This window comes from Zingiber officinale, chromosome 8B (genome assembly GCF_018446385.1).
Source record: "Zingiber officinale cultivar Zhangliang chromosome 8B, Zo_v1.1, whole genome shotgun sequence".
Classification (NCBI taxonomy): Eukaryota; Viridiplantae; Streptophyta; class Magnoliopsida; order Zingiberales; family Zingiberaceae; genus Zingiber; species Zingiber officinale.
Genome location: NC_056001.1, coordinates 65,127,234 through 65,146,149, shown reverse-complemented (window position 1 = coordinate 65,146,149; position 18,916 = coordinate 65,127,234). Strand labels below are relative to the sequence as shown.

Sequence of the window (18,916 nt, the reverse complement as noted above, 5' to 3'; positions counted from 1 at the left end):
GTCTACTTTTCCGGGTCCCGACAACTCGAACAGCGTCCCATCCGAGGGCGGCCCCCTGAGCCAGGGTACATTTTCCGTACTCGCCCCTCATTTATTTCACTATTATATTATTAGGTTGTTACTTATATATTCGTAAGATCTGCCTCGAGCCTCGAGGTACCAGAGACCGGGGCGATCTGGTCGCTGGCTGCAGGTAGCGTTGACCATAGGACTTCTGAAGACTTGGTCAACATATAAGTCATCTCAGCATACCCTCTTCCGAGACGTCGCGATTCAGTCAGCATTCTTGCCACCTCATCTGGTGATCCGTCTGACTCAGATTCCGGACAGGATCAGATAAAAAAAAAATTAATACAACAATCTAATAACAGATCAAATTACAATTAAGGTTCAAAATTTCATGATTAATGCAATTTTAATTAAATTGAAGTCTATTCTTCTCATTCAACGAATTGCTCTTTAGCTGCTCCAATTTCTAATCCTCCTGCAGTGACTTTACAGGTTGACGTTGCGGGAGCTCCGCCGGAGGGCTTTGTTTGCGAAGCACTACGGCCCAATCACCGCGGTTGCCGTTGCATTTACCGCGTGATCATGAAGGTGGTGGCTTCCGGCAGGAAAAGTTCTGTCAATTACTTTTATCGTTAATTATCGACCAATTCATTGTTCTACCCGAGAAAGTTGGATGGATCAAAGTTGAACGAGGGGGAAAGTTCCACATGGTCCTGCATAAAATTCGCGTTCATCCTCGGTGAGTTGATCGGCAAAGTGGCCGCCGAGACAATCTCAGCGAGTTCAGAGTCGGGAGTAGCATTCGGACGAACTGCAACATGAGAAGGAGTCACAGAGAAGTGATTGGAGTCCCAGGTCACTGCAGAAATGAAGAGGGGAGAGATGCTCCCGGTGTAGCAGTCATTATTGTGGTCAACGGCCGCCATCGACGAGAAGGCGAGGCTCTGAGGAGGAAAACTTGCCATTTGGTTGGAAGAGCAAGGCAGGAAGAAGTCAGAGCTCAGAGCTTGGCTCTGCTGTTCATGGAGAGGATCCTCCGTTTCCTGTAGCAGAGGAGGGCTGCGGTCATGACTTTGGCTCGTGGCCGGTTCCTCTACCGCCGGAGTTAGCAGCGCTTGCGGATTCTGCAGGCAGGTGTGATCGCCGCGGTAGGTGATGTCGAAGACGCAGGGGTCGTCGTCCAATCTCTGCACTTGTTTTGTGGCGAGGCAGCCGGCGGTGTTACGGTGAGTGCATCTGTAATAACCTCTGGACGAGTAAAATTAAAACGGTTATATTCTTCAAACATTTCTACAAACTGAAATTCCAGAAACAATCTCAATGAGTTGCCTAATTGCACCAAACGATCACGACTGTACTGATCGAGCTCTCAATTATAACATCAAGAGAGGAAGCATGAGAAAGGTAAGTTTAATTTGCAAACCTTGGATGCATAGCTCCAAGGATCTCCTTCTGCCCATACTTCCTCCAGCTGTGTCCATCTTCCAATCCCTCTGCCAGCCTGCCGCCGACAACGCGAACTCGGTTCGTCCATTTTGGTAGAGTTTTTCTGAACCCCAAAAGAGGACTCAATTAATCAGAATGCTTAAACTGTCACATATCTATCGTCGTAACGGTACGAGCTAACTAACCTCTTCTTGCACATCTCCCTGCGTTCGTGCTCCTTGAACAGTACCCTCTCGGAGCTCTCGCTACGGGGGCTGCTGCAGTTGGACACCGGCGGCGAGCTCGAAGGTTGTACTTGCGGCGGCAGGTGGGACGCCGAAGGCGGCTCCGGCTCCATGAGCTTAGCAGTGGCGATGGCTTCCTTTAAATTAGACAGTATCTGCTGCAGCAGAACTTCGCGATGGTAATGATTCTCGGCTGCGTTGACCTCCCCGATGAGCTGCCTTGTTTGCTGCTCCGCCTGAAACAGCAGCCTGAGCAGGGAACCAAGATCGACGGCGCCATTCATCGTAAACTGATCGACTGAAATTGGAATCACGTAGGCAGAATCATGCAATGTATGTACGTGTTGTGTTGGGAGAGAAAGAAAGAAGGGGGAGCGAGAATTTAAAGTGGAGGATGAAATGGGGATCGTCTAGTCTGTACGAGGATGAACAAGACTTTGACCGATAGGCGGTTTAAAGAATTGGTGGTTGAATGATTCAAAGATGGGAGATTGCAGAGTAATGAAGGTCAACGCTTAGCAGGAGGATCTGTTCCAGAACATTTGATTAAGCTTCAGTCTAAATTTTGGCTCTTACGGCCGCGTGAGTTAGGCTGAGCGTGAGTGCGACGTCACTCGTAATAAAAGTGCTCTGCACTCTAACCCAGACATTAACTGGACATGAAAATTAATTACCTCTCAATTCTGTGTTTTAGCAAATAATTCTGGTTGATTATTTACTAATGACAGCTGGAGATTGTACAGAAGCCCGAAGAAGACCAGGTCAGCATTTCTCCATTGTCTACAAAAGTATCAACTAGTTTATTGAGTGAAATTCTCCAGAAATTTCCATCGATGGAATTATTCACTTAATTCAATAGACCTGTTTATCCCATTCGGTCTATTCAACTTGCTATATAGTAAAAGAATCACTGGATCAGGACTGCGATGTGACAAGCGACATAACATAAAGATTATGAACGGCTAAGAATTTCCAAGTAGGTGAAACCCGTGGATTTCAACGCAGCAATAAAAGATATTATATATTAAAAATGGATTTTAGGTCATCATTGAATTCGAGTCGCGGACGGATTGACGCGTTGGGTTTCAGCATCTGGTCGATGCCATTGGAATTCAAAGGTTGCAGCAAAATTTGGATACATTAGAAAGATTGTACGAGAGTCAAAGGACCAATTCCATGGTTTATATTCCATAACAGGAATGAATGGCATCTTTCCCTTGTCGGCCATCAAATTTCAAAATAATAACAACAATAATAATATGAGGATCGAACCCGTCATTTGACCTGGCCATTTGTTGTCTAATAAATGATAAGTTTAAATGTGATAAAGCTCTTGAAAGAGGTCTAGTAATTAAAGACATGCATCTAATTCCATATCTCAGTTGAGTTGAGTTGAGCTGAGCTGAGCTGAGCTGAGTAGACCAACAAGCTCAAACGTGCAAACCAATTTTATGAACTATACAGTCTATTACCGTGTTCCACGAGGGAGAAATATTCTCAAGTAATCGCTTTCATGGGACGCTTTTGATATTGTTAAAACCTGCATACCAACCCACCAACAAAGTGGCACTCACGCGGTTTCTCCAGTTTGTCATTAATGACTTGTTGGCGACAGATTAATTCCCTCTTTGAATTGTTTCGCTTGATAATTAGCTTATCAATTGCCGGTAATGACAAAGCATGTTTCTTGTGTTGGACAAGTCATACTTACTGTTCTCTTTTTAATGAAAGCGTTATTCACCGTATTCATTACGGTTGGACAGTTTGCTTTTGTATTAATAGTGAATCATATCTTATATGGTACGTCTGCCACATCCAGATTTTGTTTGAATACACAATTAATTAGATGCGGAATTTTACTCCAAAAGTCTCCAGCATCGTTGAGGAACCTGTTTTAAGTATCATTGAAGAATGAGGACCTTGCAATAATGCATTCTACTTGCTAGTTGGTCAGTCTAGTCCATACGGGCGGTAACCCTATTAATTTAAAGTCAATAATTAGTATTGCTAGCATATAGATAGGTCGGGGCGGATCTAAAATTTTAGGGGAACGTACAGGGTTGGTTAACTTTATCCAATGCTAGTTCGAGAAGGAATTGAATCGTGTTCACTAGAGATCAGATAATCATTGGTTCCAGGTCCTCACCAGGAATGCTATAAATCACTAAATAAAATGCACCGAGTTTCATATGCGTCAAATCATTTAACATATTGTTAACAATGGATTAACCATCATTGGAATTACACAACAGCATAAATAGCATTGGCGTTCCATGCTACTACAAAATAAAAACAAGTAACTAAGGAACCACACAAAAAGTTTTTTTCTCCTCTTAAGTAACTCATTTTTTTGCCGATAAAAGAGTTAGTGGATCCTCAATGCACTAAAGATTGATACGATTTAGAATTGTGAAACCTCATTTCAATCCAAAATAATTAAGTTGCTTTGGTGGTGGACAGACTTACAAGATTGCGTTTTCATATAAGCAGATTAACTACTTAAGTGCAACTAAGGAGGCACTTATATTTCTCAATAGATAGAATTGAATTTACTTTGGGAGATCAAAGAGGGAATGAGGGCAAAAGAGGTTTTTTAACAAGGAGAACAACACAGGATATTTGGTGACTGCTGCATTTTAAATAAATATGTTTCAACTAACAAGATATATGGTGACTGCTACACACATACATAGATATAGCCATAGAACAAAATTTCAAAAACAAAATTATACTTGCTTGATGACTGATTCTATTTGAAGGTTAGGGAGATGGCGCGCTGGCTCTGATAGATGATTTGTTGACCAGCAGAAGACTTCTTTAGCTTAGAATGGAACCTTCCTCCAATCCTGCACACAATTAGATGATCCGATAAAGCGTTAATGACAAAAAACTAGGGAAGGGATCCTTGGCAAGACCCTCCGACGCTTAAGTCAGTACATTTTTCGACGAATGGGCGATGAAGAAGAACAATAGTAGATCTGCGTCAGAGTAAGTTCTAAATGATATGAAATGCGTACTTTGCCAACGGAGATGATCCTCTTTATATACCACCTCTCACAACCTCCGTGATCGTGAGGTGGCTCCTTGTGTCAAAATTTGTTAGGTGATGAAAAGAGTATAGTCTGAGTGATCGGCAATGATAGTTCAAGGAATTTTTTTTTCTACCCATAGATGTACCTCTTTTGTCACTTATGCCTTAGGCCTTTGATGAGGTTGTTGACCTATACTATTGTAACAGATCAATTAGTGAAGAAATCCTCAAGGAATATTCCCCGATAACTTTGACAGCTTGTCAAAATGTTGTCTATTGTTTGTCTACTAAATATATCTCGGTCAGTCCTTAAGCCGGTCGTTTAACTAGAATGTCTTTCATTGAATATATTTCGGGCTATTCTTTCATTTGGCCGGGCATTTATAGTAAGTCATATGAAATGAAGCACCTTTAGTCTGCATTGGTATCAATCTGCTCTGTAGTGTACTAAGTACTGCAAAGACCTGTTCAGAGACTAGTATGATGCCCATAATATGCCAAAGATCTATTCAAGGAATATATGATAAATTATGTATGTTAGAATCTTTATTTTAGAGACAATATAACATCAAGTAATTTAGACCCGGTCGACCGTATATGTAAAGTTTTCTAAGGATAAGTATCTTTAAGCTCGTCCGACCTTTGCCCGACCGGACGTACACAGAGAGCCCTATAGTTGACCAGCCTTTATCTGACTGATCGTATGTTAAGATCTTTGTGAGGCTAAGTGTCTTTGAGCTCGATGGTCGGCCGGGCATACACAACGAGCCTTATGTTCGACCGGCTTTTATCTGACCGATTGCATATTAAGATCTTTATGAGTCTAAGTGTCTTTGAGCCCGACTGAGCGTACACAGAAAGCCTTATGTTCGATCGACCTTTATTCGGTCGATCGTATCTTAATATCTTTGTGAGGCTAAGTGTCTTTGAGTCCGACCAGACTTTGCCCAACCGAATGTACACAAAAAGTCTTATGTTCGACCGACTTTTATTTGGCTGATCATATCTTAAAATCTTTGTGAGGCTAAGTGTCTTTGAGCCCGGCCGAACTTTGCCCGACCGAGCGTACATAGAGAGTCTTATGTTCAACGGACCTTTATCCAGCTGATCGTATATTAAGATCTTTATGAGGCTAAAACGCCTAGAGTCCGGATGGCCTTTCATCCGATCGGGCTCCTTTGAACCCGACCAGCTATTTACTGACCAAGCGCATTATTCCTTTAGTTTCAGAGTAAAACCTTAGAGTCCTTCTACTCAACCGAATGTATACCCGTCCAGCCTTATCTGAACGCCATACTTTAGAGCCGTGTAGGCAGGATCCGAGAATTTTGAGGCTGGGTGATCAACAGGACGAAGTGTGGAATGTCCCTCTATCCTAACTTTGACCACCACATCACCTTGACTTTGACTGCCACGTCATCTTATGGCTTCGCTCGCTATAACTCGTATCAATGACATTAAGCGAGAATGACATAAACTAGTAAACTTGACAAAGTTTATCTCTATTGATATCCATGCCGAGATATCTTTGAGACGGTTTCACTAAGCCACATGTTTCATCTTTGATTCAATACTAGTCGAAGGAAGAGACGAAGTGATCTAAGAGAAGATACTCGGCTCATCTTTGTGCTCGCCGGCGAGGGCAACCCGGGCTCATCTTTGTGCACGGCGGCGAGGGAAACCTAGTGGCACAAATCGAGAGAGGGAGCAACCAAAGGGGTTGTTGTCCAACACCTTAGAAGATGCTGCCGCAGCTTTTGGTCGCTGTCCGACGGCTTGATAATCAACGGGAGGCACCAAGCAGCCAAGCCTTGACAACTGTCTCCTTTGGGCGGCAACGACAAAGAGAGGGAGGGAGAAGAAGCAAAAAAGCTAATTCATAATTAGATTTTTTTTCCAATGAATAATTAATTATCTCTTCTCCTCATGGAGGGGTATATATATACCTTTTCACAATGACTTGGGGATTAAATTATCTCCCAAATCCAATAGCAACTCGATCCGCTATCATTAAGCTTGGTTCAAGACTAAACCAACTTGGTTCAAAACCAAAACACTCTTGGTTCATTATTAAACCAAACCAATTTTTAGTTCATAACTAAACCAAAATGGATCCAATCTTGCCCACAAGAGGTATGACCCACTATCACTTCTATTCCATCAAATATTTTCCATATTTGTACCTCATCTGGTCCTACCAGACTTAGTAACTCTCAATTTGAGAATTCAATTCTCAAACTTGTTTTAAGTCTTTTGGATATACTCGTAGTATGTGTGACCCAATAGATTTTCGGTTTATGTTGTCGTTCATAATTAACTATTAATTATGGATCAATAATGAGTGACACTTAATAGTATATCATGATACCCAATTAACTAATAAATCATAGTTGATCCCATATCTAAATCTGAATCCTTCAGCAGCTATAGTTATCAATGCATCTATTCCTTTCACTCATCTTATACCCACTTGGTTTAAGACATGATTTATGTGTCATCCCCCACTAGGTTGATTACGTCACATCTGGTCCAAGTAATAGTTCCTTGTCTTGTGGATTCAAATTACTCAAACACGTATTCAAGAAGATAATCCTCTTGACGTGTAATGCTTTGGAGAAAGAATTACAAGTAATAATCTTGACAAGAGACCATAGGGTATATGTCTCCATATTAAAAAGTAGTGAATCCTCAATGGGCTATTTAAACACCTTCAGGCATATGACTTATACCCAATCATCCTAAACTTACACCTCGTTGAAAATGATTACCAAGATATTAAAGCATAAGCCTCTATGACCAAGATGACTCGAATACCTCAAATCTAAGGAAATTTGCACTCGAACTGCAATGAGATCTTCATTGTCATGTATAGAACCTCATGAAGTCTCATAGCAGGTCACTTCCAATGAACTAGTTACTGTTGGGGTTGCAAGGTTGCAAACATAGTCTCATATTGAAAACACATGGGAAAGATCATGGGTTTATAAGAGAAAGATATCTCCATTAGTATGAGGTCTTTTGGGTAGAGCCCAAGAGCAAAACCATGAGGGCTTAGGCCCAAAGTGGACAATATCATGCAATTGTGGAGATATCTAAGTTCTTTTCGATCCAATAATTGGTATCAGAGCCCGGACTGCCAGAAGATTTAACCGCCGACTGTGCACAAGAGCTATGGTCTGATTGAGCCATGTGGGTACAATATTGACCTCGAACAAAGAAACTAAGGGCTCCTATGTTCGGATCAAGAGGACTAGACACCAAGCAGGAAGTCCTAGTTGTGGCTAGGCAAGGAAGTCCTAGTAGGTCGGGTGGACCGAGGGGTAGGAAGACCTAGTGGGTCGAGGATCGAACATGGGAAGCATATGGTCCTTTGTTTAAGGGGGGATTGTTGGAGTTGCAAGGTTGCAAACATAGTCCCATATTGAAAACACATGGGAAAGATCATGAGTTTATAAGAGAAAGTTATCTCCATTGGTATAATGTCTTTTGGGTAGAGCAAAACCATGAGGGCTTAGGCCCAAAGTGGACAATATCATGCCATTGTGGAGATATCTAAATTTTTTTTGATCCAATAGTTACCCTTAACTAGAATCTATATGTTAACTCTCAACATCCCAATATTTCAAGCCAGTGATGACCTACTGCTTAGATAAACCAAGAAGCATATTATATACTAGTCTTACAGAATTGATGATGTCCAACCTCATCAATTCATCAACTAGGAAATATTTCAATACACACATAATTACATATAGAGAGATACTCACTAATTATGATTCAATCACAATTTCTCTGTTATGCAATGCATTATATTATGGACTTCATTAATTGAGGACGATTGTCTTAGGACACCTCTGAAATATAACATGCATATGTGAACCCTTCATTTTTGTATTTTTGATTGATATTATTGTTTTATTTTAAACAGGTTTAATGAGGCAAAGGAAGGTGTTGGAAATTGAAAAATCCACATAGGAGGAAATAAGTTTTACATATTAAGTTTTGTTTTAGTTTATAGAATTTTGTTTCTTGTTAAAAATCATACTTTTGTTTGTTTGTTTTTTGATGCAGAAAAAAAAAGAATGGAAAGAGAAGTATTTGCCGTGGAAAACAATAATTTTTTATTTTTATTTTGTATATTTCTATTGTTTGAGACTATTTGATATGAGATATTTGCATTTGGATATGATGACTTGTTGAACTTTGAAAAAGTTAAATTGGAATGTTGGATGTTTCAGGATATCATTACTTGTATGGATATTGATATGTTTGTTTTGATTGGTTTTAGTATGGTTTCATTTTGGATATGTTGTTTTGACGAGTATGGATTGTAAATTTGGTTTGGCTTTTTAAATAAGATGTGTTGGAATGTTGTGGCATTTTTTGGCAAAAAAATGTCTTTTGCGACGAATTTGGAAATGAAACACTTTCATCACCAAATTATCGTAACCATTGTGTATCACAAATATGCGATGAATCTCATTTTCGTCGTAGATTTGCGACAAAATTGGATTCGTGATTTAGTGACGAATCCATTTTCATTGCAAATATGCGACAAAAATTGGATTCATCGCCAAATCTGGGACGAAAATCGGTGTTCGTCGTAAATTTACGTTGAATTGTGTGTCGATTTTTTTTTCATTGCAAAATTACAACGAATATGACAACGAAAATATAATTTATAATAGAATTGGTGACAAATTTACACTTGTTCGTCTTAGGTTTTGGCTATGACTTATTTGTGACAAAAAAATTTTCATCGCAAATTGCCATTTTTTGTTTGTAGTGGATGTTTGAATGGTTTTGGATTAGGCAAGTCAAATGAGCCATATGGATTTAGTAAGCTAATGAAGCTAGACAAATTGAGTGAGCTAATTGAATTGAGTAGGATAAGATAGATGAAATGAACAAGTTAAGAAAATTAGATTAATTGAACCAATTGGAGGGTATGCAAGAGTAGAGTGTACTACCTCCTCACATATGGTTGTAGGGTTGGTCGTGTGAAACCCCTGAGGTGGCAGATTCTACCTTTTGCTACAACAAGAGTAGAGTGGAATACTCAACTACAATACACTACAGGGAATTTTTCCCTCCAGCGAAAAGTGTGTTATGTTTGACAGATGTCCTAAGACAATTGTCGTATGGTATGCATTATTTTTTGGATAAATACAAATTCACTATTTGAGTACATATCCTCTATGTGTATGATTGGATCTTAAACTTATTTACTCAATATCCGTAATATGATTCATAGCATGAGAGAACTTGTGATTGGATCACAATTAGTGAGTATATCTGCATGTGCAATTATAAATATGTTGAAATAATCCCTAGTCGTTGAATTGATGAGTGTGGACGTCATCGATTCTGTGAGACTAACACATGTTATACTCGGTTTATTCAACCAGTTGCTCCTCATTAGCTGGAGACATTGAGATGTCGAGAGTTAAACATGGATACTAGTTATAGTAACTAGTTCATTCGAGTAACCTACTATGAGACTTCATATGATTCTCTATATATATAGATATATCAATAAAGATCTCATTGCAAGATCGAGTACAAATTTCCTTCGACTTGAGGTATTCAAGTCACCTTGGTCATGGAGACTTATACTTTGACATATTAAGCAAATATCTCTGTGGAGGTGTGGACTCGGGATGATTGTGTATAAGTCAAAGTGCCCGAAGGTATTTGAATAGCCAACAAAAAATTAATATTCCTTATAGGGAGATGTATACCCAATCTCTAATTGTCAGAATTAATAATCAAAAGTCTTTGGTCAGAGCATCATATGTTAAGAGTATGGTACTCTTGGACATATGTGTAAGTAATTTAAATCTGTAGGACAATAAAGTATTACTTGGATTAGGTATGACGTAGTCATCCTAGTGGAGACTAACACATAGTTAATGTCCTAAATCAAGTGGGTATAAGATGAGTGAAAGGAATGAGATATGACTAACTGTAGTTGCTGAAGGATTCAGAACTAGTTTTAGAATCAACTATGATTTTTTAATTAATTGGAGATCATGATGTACTGTTAGGTGTCAGTCATCAATCCATAATTAATGGTTAATTATGAATGACCAACATAAACCGAGAACCTATAAGAAGGTCACATGAACTGTGAGTTTATCTGAAGACATAAAATAAGTTTGAGAATTAGATTCTCAGATTGAGAGAAATTGAGTCTAGTAGGACCAAACGAAGAGCAAATATGGAAAGAGTTTGGCGCAATAGAAATGTGAATAAGCCACGCCTTTTGAATACGAGTTGGACTCTCTTTGGTTTAGTAATGAACCAAATTGGTTTAGTTTTAAACAAAGTTGGTTTGTTTTAAACAAAGAGATTTTGATTATTGAACCAAGTTGCATGAAGAAACTAAAAAGGGGTTTACCCTTTTTCTTTCTTCTGCCGCCAAACATCAAATGAAAAAGGTTCTCCTTTGTGCCGCAAGTGGACCTACTGCCGTCGACCTCTCTAGCCACTACCCTTGTCATCAATGCCGCTACAGCCGCAAGCGGACATCTAGGCAACCACCGAACAATAGCGGTTGTTGTAAAATTTGTGCGACCACCCTTGGCTATCGTCCTGCCAACTGGACGCCAACCGACTTCCCTGCTCCGACCACAACAAAGTGTTCCTCATGCCAACAAATCTCTTGTTTCGCCGCTGCCGCTAATTTAGCGGAAGGTTTCGTCTCGTGGAAATTCTATTTTGTTGAAAGCAATTGCCACCCAACCTTTCCATGGCTATTGCTCCCACCGGCTGAACGAGATGTTCCAACCATCCTTTCTACTGCCCAACAACCTTGTTCTGTTGGTCGAATCATTATTCCAGCAAGCAGTGCTGCCAGAACTCAGCCACTATTGGACTCACTGCTCCTTGTTGGCAGCAAGTTTTGAGGCTCTGGACAGTAGTTGTTGGAACCCCAAGGTGTTTTGATGTGATCAAACAAGCTAAGTTAGGTCCTGCGTTTGTTTAACCCTTGTATCTAAGTGTGCAGGAGCTTAGGAACACAGGATGTCGAGCGGAAGACGCGACTAGCGAGAAGGACGTCACGGGGAGAGAGCCGACGAGCTCGGTGCGTCCGAGGGACGAGGTGACCGCGGAAGAGTACACCGGTGGACGAGAAGAACGTGCGCGGCATTCGAGGGACGAGAAACCGGGAAGGAAGGCTGCTCGAGGAGAAGGCCGGAACTTGGGTTTGGGTGAGCCCTATTCCGGATGGTCGAGATCACCCAAGCTAGCGGAGCCGGAATTGAAGACCCGGACCAAGACGAGCTAAACCGAAGCAGAGCGACCGGACGGAAAAAGTCAACCAAAGTTGACTTTTGGGGTCCAGGGCGCCCGGAGCTGACCGGGGCGCCCGGACCCCTTCGGGGCACCCGGAACCCTCCGGGGCGCCCGGAACCCTCAGGGGCGCCCGGACCGAAGATATTGACCAGATCGAATCAAACTCGATCTGAACGTTGGAGGATAAAGTTTTATCCCCCCAGGGCACCCGGAACCCCTTCGGGGCGCCCCGACCAGTGCTATAAATATAGCACTGGTTTGCACAGATCATTCAACTCACTTGTAATCAGTTTTCTCTGTGTTTTCAATTCTGTTTCTTTTATTTGTGCTGTCAACGCTGTAAAGAGGCTACTCCTCCCGAAGGAGATAAACAGATACTGCGCTTACTTTCCTTTGATTAGCAATTCCCTGATTGCAAACCAAGTAAATCTCTTGTGTCTGCTCTTTTCTTTTAGTCTCTTAGTTTTATTTTTACTAGTGTCTTTTAAATTAGTTGAATATCCGAGAAGGGTTTTTGGTTTAATTTTTATAGGGAAAGTCACCCCTCCCCTCTTGCCGACCTCTAAAGGGACCTACAAGTGGTATCAGAGCAAGGCGCTTTAGGAGGACTAACCGCCAATCGAAACAACAAGATGGCCGGACCAAGCATCGTCCCACCAAAATTCGAGGGGGACTTCGTAGACTGGAAGTGACGTATGGAGGTATTCCTAAGAACTGATTTCGAAATTCGATTTATTATGAAATATGGTTTTGTAGCTCCGATGAATCAAGATGGAGAAGAAAAAGAAGAGAGCCACTGGACAAAGAAGGAGCAGAATGAGTCTGTAGCAAACAACCGTGCGGAATATCACCTGCTGAGCGTGTTGCCGCCTCAAGAGGTCAACCGCATCGGAAGCTATTCATCTGCCAAAGAACTCTGGGAGAAGTTTCTGGAACTACACGAAGGCACGTCCGAAGCGAAGCTCGCTAAAAGAGACATCCTCCAGAACAAGCTAATGAACATCCGACTGGAAAAAGGTGAGAAGGTAGCCAGTCTACACGCAAAGGTAAAAGATCTGATTACTGGTCTCGAGAACCTCGGAGAAATGGTAACAAATCGGGAAACAATACGCTACGCACTCAACGCGTTTCCCAGAACATCAGATTGGACATCAATCGTCGACACCTACTACATTTCGAAAGACCTGGAGGTAAGTACTTTAGAAGAACTGTTCTCCACTCTTGAATTGCATGAAACCAGGTGTGCAGGAACTAAGGAATCAAGCCAGATGATTGCGCTAAACGCAACCAAAAGGGATGAACCCGAGTCAGACTTAGAGGATGATCAGGAAGCGTACATGGTAAGAAACTTTAAAAAGTTTTTTAGATCTAATAAATTTAAAGAAATGCAGAATAAAAAGAATCTAAGAAATAGAAGAAGGATGCATTGCTACTAGTGTCAAAAGGAAGGACACCTAAAAGAAGACTGCCCAGAACTAAAGAAGGACAAAGGCAAGATTCCCAAGAAGCACAAGAACCTAAAAGCTACTTGGGACGACAGTTCTTCATCTGAGTCCGAGATTCAAGAATATGCCGGGATAGCACTGATGGCAAGATATGAAGGACAGACTACATCAGAATCAAGCATCGATGAAGGGGGAGCGACCTCAGATGGAAGTAGCGAAGCAGGGGGAGATTCAGGCTTCAAGTCTGATATGGTAAGTGAGGTATGTCTCTTACCCCCTGATGAACTTTACTTTGGTATTAAGGCAATGGCAAAATCCATGTATAAATTAGAAAATAAAAATACCAAATTAGAAACTGAAATTTTAGAAACAAAAAGAATTTTGGCAAAATCATGTCTTATAGAGTATTTTGAAAAATTGAAAATTGAAAATGAAAAACTAAAAGAAGAAATAGAAAGATTGAAAAAATCTAATGGTCCAAATATTTCTACTTTTAGAAATTATAGAGGTTTAAATTGGTATTATAGATTTCATCAAAGTCAAATTAGAAATATATCAAAAATCTATGTACCTAAGAAATACTTGGTTAATACTGTAAGTAGGAACCTCTATTGGGTTCCAAAAACCTGTTTAATTTAAAATTAAAATTAGACTTAGCATTTTCAGCAAGGAAATTAAACAACTAATTTCATTATGAGACTTTGTCTAAGGAAGTGGTTGTTGCTCCAATAACCAAGAAGGCCTAGTGCCTCGCCACGACCTGGAAGCCAAGTATCGAAATGAAAAATTTAATTGACTAACTGAAAAAGCATTAATTTAAATTATTTAATGCTTTAAAAGAGTTATTCAATTTGTGTTAGAAAATATTTTTTTAACTTGACTTACAAATTTTGTTTAAAAATTACCTTAGAAATTGTTTATGAAAGTTAACTTAGAATATTTTTTTTGCCTTAAGATTTTTTTTAAAAAATTTTGACTAAGAATTTTTTATGATAATATTGCCTTAGAATTTTTTTAAAAAATTGACTTAGAATTGTTTCTTATGAATATTAACTTAGAAATTTTTTTCTAAAAATTTTTAAAAAAATTTAGGAAATGTTGAAATAAGTTTCAAACTTAAAATTTTAGAAAATTTTTGTTAAAATTTTTACACTTAAAATTTTTTTTAGAATTTACGTTAGACTTGTTTATAACCCCAGTTTTTATGTGATCAAAGGGGGAGAAGTATGTTAAGTCTAGGGGAGGAGATATAATTTTTCAATTGAAAAATATTTGGACTTATTTGAATATAAATTGTTTTTATTGCATAGGTTTACCCTAACTTAACTTGGGTTGCTCACATCAAAAAGGGGGAGATTGTTGGAACCCCAAGGTGTTTTGATGTGATCAAACAAGCTAAGTTAGGTCCTGCGTTTGTTTAACCCTTGTGTCTAAGTGTGCAGGAGCTTAGGAACACAAGATGTCGAGCGGAAGACGCGGCTAGCGAGAAGGACGGCACGGGGAGAGAGCCGACGGGCTCGGTGCGTCCGAGGGGCGAGGTGACCGCGGAAGAGTACACCGGTGGACAAGAAGAACGTGCGCGGCGTTCGAGGGACGAGAAACCGGGAAGGAAGGCTGCTCGAGGAGAAGGCCGGAACTTGGGTTCGGGTGAGCCCTATTCCGGATGGCCGAGATCACCCAAGCTAGCGAAGCCGGAGTTGAAGACCCGGACCGAGACGAGCTGAACCGAAGTAGAGCGACCGGGCGGAAAAAGTCAACCAAAGTTGACTTTTGGGGTCCAGGGCGCCCGGAGCTGATCGGGGCGCCCGGACCGAAGATATTGACCAGATCGAGTCAAACTCGATCTGAACGTTAGGGGATAAAGTTTTATCCGCCCAGGGCGCCCGGAACCCCTTCGGGGCGCCCCGACCAGTGGTATAAATATAGCACTGATTTGCACAGATCATTTAACTCACTTGTAATCAGTTTTCTCTGTGCTTTCAATTCTGTTTCTTTTATTTGTGTTGTCAACGTTGTAAAGAGGCTACTCCGCCCGAAGAAGATAAACAGATAGTGCGCTTACTTTCTTTGAATTAGCAATCCCCTGATTGCAAACGAAGTAAATCTCATGTCTGCTCTTTTCTTTTAGTCTCTTAGATTTATTATTACTAGTGTCTTTTAAATTAGTTGAATATCCGAGAAGGGTTTTTGGTTTAATTTTTGTAGGGCAATTCACCCCTCCCCTCTTGCCGACCTCTAAAGGGACCTATAGTAGCAACAAAGGTTTTGTCGCCGGTTGATTTGTGTCACTTGGTTTCAATTATCACAAGATACAAATCAAACTATGATCCCTCTCTTGGATCGCTTCGTCTCTAACTTTCTGCTAGTGCAAAAGTGGAGACATGACTCGTCACTTAGAGAAATCGAATAATTCAGTGTGGATACGAGTAGAGGCAAGCTTCATTAAGCTTACTCGTTGATTCCAGTGGAGGCTAGCTAGCCTTGCGAGGCTAGCAAACACTATCTACAAAGTTCGATCATGAACTCGTAAGTATAATTAATTGTCATAAAATTTTATTATGCGGTTATGTCTGGCACCTGAGTGTGTCCTAGAGCCATATGATATGTGTATGTAATAATTTAAAATTATTATCTTTCATCGTGCACATTTTGTGAAACGTTTAAAGCACGCATCACATCGGACTAGGGGTGAGCATTCGGTTAATTTGGTTCATAAATTAACCAAATTAATTGAAAACTGATTTAATATTGACTAACCGAATCAAATCAAAATTTTACTAAAATTGAATTAACTAAATCAAATTTAAAATCTATTATTTTGGTTAACACCGAATTAACCAAATTTGTTAAAAAATAATAAAAAATTTATACAAAATTAATACCGAATTAACCAAATGTTCACCTCTACATCGGACTCCCCAAATAGTGATATCAGAGCTTGATTGTGTTTCAACATAATCGTAAAAATATTTTACGAGTCGTAGTTGGTCATACATTAATTTCTGGATTTTTCCTATTTTATTAAGAATTTTAAAAATTTTCTAATTTGTTAGAAAATTCTAATTTTGAAAATTTTCTAAAATAATTTTAAAAAAATTATTTTAGAAATATTCTATAAATAATTTTAAAATGTTCAATTTGGAAAAAGTCTGAATTTATTAAAAAAAATTATTTTTGGAAAGCTTTATAATTTGTTAGGAAATTCTAATTATGGAAAGTTTTTGAAATAATTTCATAAATTCCAATTCGAAAGATTATGAGTTAATTAAGGAAATTTTAATTATATATATTTCCTAATTAATTAGAAGATTTAAAATTAGGAAATGGTTTCATAATTGATTAGATTTTCTTGATTGAAAATTATTTTCTAGATAAAGTATGCAACTAAAATTATAAAATATGTTCCTAATTTATTTAAAAGAATCTTATCAAATTCTTAATTATATTATATTATATATATATATATCTTACTATCTTACTATTTTATTAAAATCTCCCCCTTTACTAACTAACTTTGGTGAAGCCTATAATAAATTTATGTTAATATCTTTTTTTTCTATTTACACTAAAAATAATTCCAAGATTTATTAGTAATTCCACAAGCGAAACAATCAGTGATCTAAAGTTCGAGACTCAGTTGCGACATATTATTATGAATTTTTCTTATCATTAATTTTTTCTGATTGTTTTATATAAAAAAAATATAGTTCTCTTTAGTCTCACATCTTAGAATTGACAACACTATGATCAAAGAAATTTCTATAAATATTTTAGGCCGACAATGTTAAAAAATATACTTTTCTTAGTTTTTTTGACTAAGATAAGTATAATATTAAATTAAATTAATTTTTCTCATAGGACAGTCGTAAGGGTGACATTCGAAAATCCAAACAATTCAGATTTTCAAAGACCCAAATAATTCAGATTTTCAAAAGTTAATATAATTTAATTATAAAGGGTCAATGTGATTTCAATGTATTATATTATACATACGACGTATATATCATGTAAATACATTAGATATATGCATTATATATATCATCTTTGCGATATGATATGTCATTATTTATATTATTCGTGTGATGTTATATAGATGAGACATAAATCTATTATAGAAAATATTAAAACCTACACCTTCTATTAATATAATAAGAATAAGAGTTTGATTTCTTTTTTGAGTTGTTGGACTAACATTAAGCTCAACCTAAAATTAAATATGTTCGAACCATTAAGATATGATCGCATGATTATAGGATTAGTTTTAACTTGAAACGTTGATTTATTTGAACAACACCAAAGTCAACGTGGATAGAGGTGAAGTTGAGTGATATACATTTGATGTATACTTGTTAATATTAACAAACCAATGTTTATGCGAATATCATTTAGTTGATAACATAATGTGATATTTATATATACGTGATATGTAATCGGTATACTCGATACCTAGCACTAAAGCTAGGAATAATTTATTGGACTAACACAAGGTTATTCTTATCTATAATAGATATTAACCAACTCAAAGAAAGTCTACAATATCCCAAATTCAAAGCAATGACTCTTGAATTCGATAAATGAATAAGATTCTAAAATGTATATAAATTGTTTAAAAATACATTGTAAAATCATTTCTCTCATATTTGCTTGATTGTGTATTTCTAAGTAAATAGATAACACACGACATTTTTAAACTTGCTCTAGATTTTGGAACAAACAAGATGACCATGCCGAACTTCTTGGATTGACTTCACAACTTGAGACTTGTTCTTAAGGCCAAGAAAGAAGAACGGGCTCCAAAAGATCCATGTTACCTTTGTGGTGAAATGAGACATTGGAGAAAAATAACAAGATTTATCTTGAATTCATGAAGAAAAGAAGGGCATCTGATTTTCTATCTCCATCAAATATCTTCGAGATTGAATATTATTTCTTCAAACATTTTGTATTGGATATCATGTGTGTCTCACATATATGTAATGACATAAGTGGGCTAAAGAATAGTAAACGACTAGATGATCAGTTAACTTCTTATTCGTGACATTATCGCTTTAGCCATATAAGTACGAAACACATGTCCAAATTACAAAAGTGTGGAATTCTAGAATAATTTGAATTGGATTCATTTGATACATACGCTTCATGCTTGAAAGGTAAAATAACTAAGTTACTTTTTATAGGAAAAGGTGAACAAGAGAATGATATATTGACCCTTATACATACCGATATATGTGGACTTATATCAATTTATGCACGATGAGGTTATAGCTAATTTATTACCTTCATCGATGATCACTTACGATTTGAATATGTGTATTTATTTAAATACAAGTATGAGACTTTAAAAGTTCAAAGAATTTAGACATAAAGTAGAAAAATATCTTGACAAAGATATTAAAATACTTTGATCAAATCAGGATGATGAATACTTAAGCCAAGAGCTTTTAAGATTATCTCAGTCATGC

At 38.2% G+C, this 18,916-nt stretch overlaps 1 protein-coding gene across 1 annotated transcript; it reads right to left on the bottom strand.

Annotated features, from left to right (window-relative positions):
* Window positions 1-348: 348 nt before the first annotated feature.
* Window positions 349-2,076, bottom strand: LOC122015973 (probable WRKY transcription factor 41). The gene is made up of 3 exons (XM_042573087.1): window positions 1,641-2,076; window positions 1,433-1,558; window positions 349-1,257 (listed from the first exon to the last, which is right to left on the bottom strand). The coding sequence occupies exons 1-3, from the start codon at window positions 1,961-1,963 to the stop codon at window positions 666-668; spliced, it is 1,041 nt and encodes a 346-aa protein (XP_042429021.1). The 5' UTR covers window positions 1,964-2,076; the 3' UTR covers window positions 349-665.
* Between the last annotated feature and the right edge of the window lie 16,840 nt (window positions 2,077-18,916).

What these genes read in the sequence shown, in the direction of transcription:
- LOC122015973 (XM_042573087.1), bottom strand. Translation starts at nt 1,963, where the DNA reads ATGAATGGCGCCGTCGATCTTGGTTCCCTGCTCAGGCTGCTGTTTCAG. An exon ending in AGGGAGATGTGCAAGAAGAG is followed by an intron (nt 1,559 to 1,640) that starts GTTAGTTAGCTC and finishes TTTGGGGTTCAG; the next exon opens with AAAAACTCTACCAAAATGGA. An exon ending in CTTGGAGCTATGCATCCAAG is followed by an intron (nt 1,258 to 1,432) that starts GTTTGCAAATTA and finishes TTACTCGTCCAG; the next exon opens with AGGTTATTACAGATGCACTC.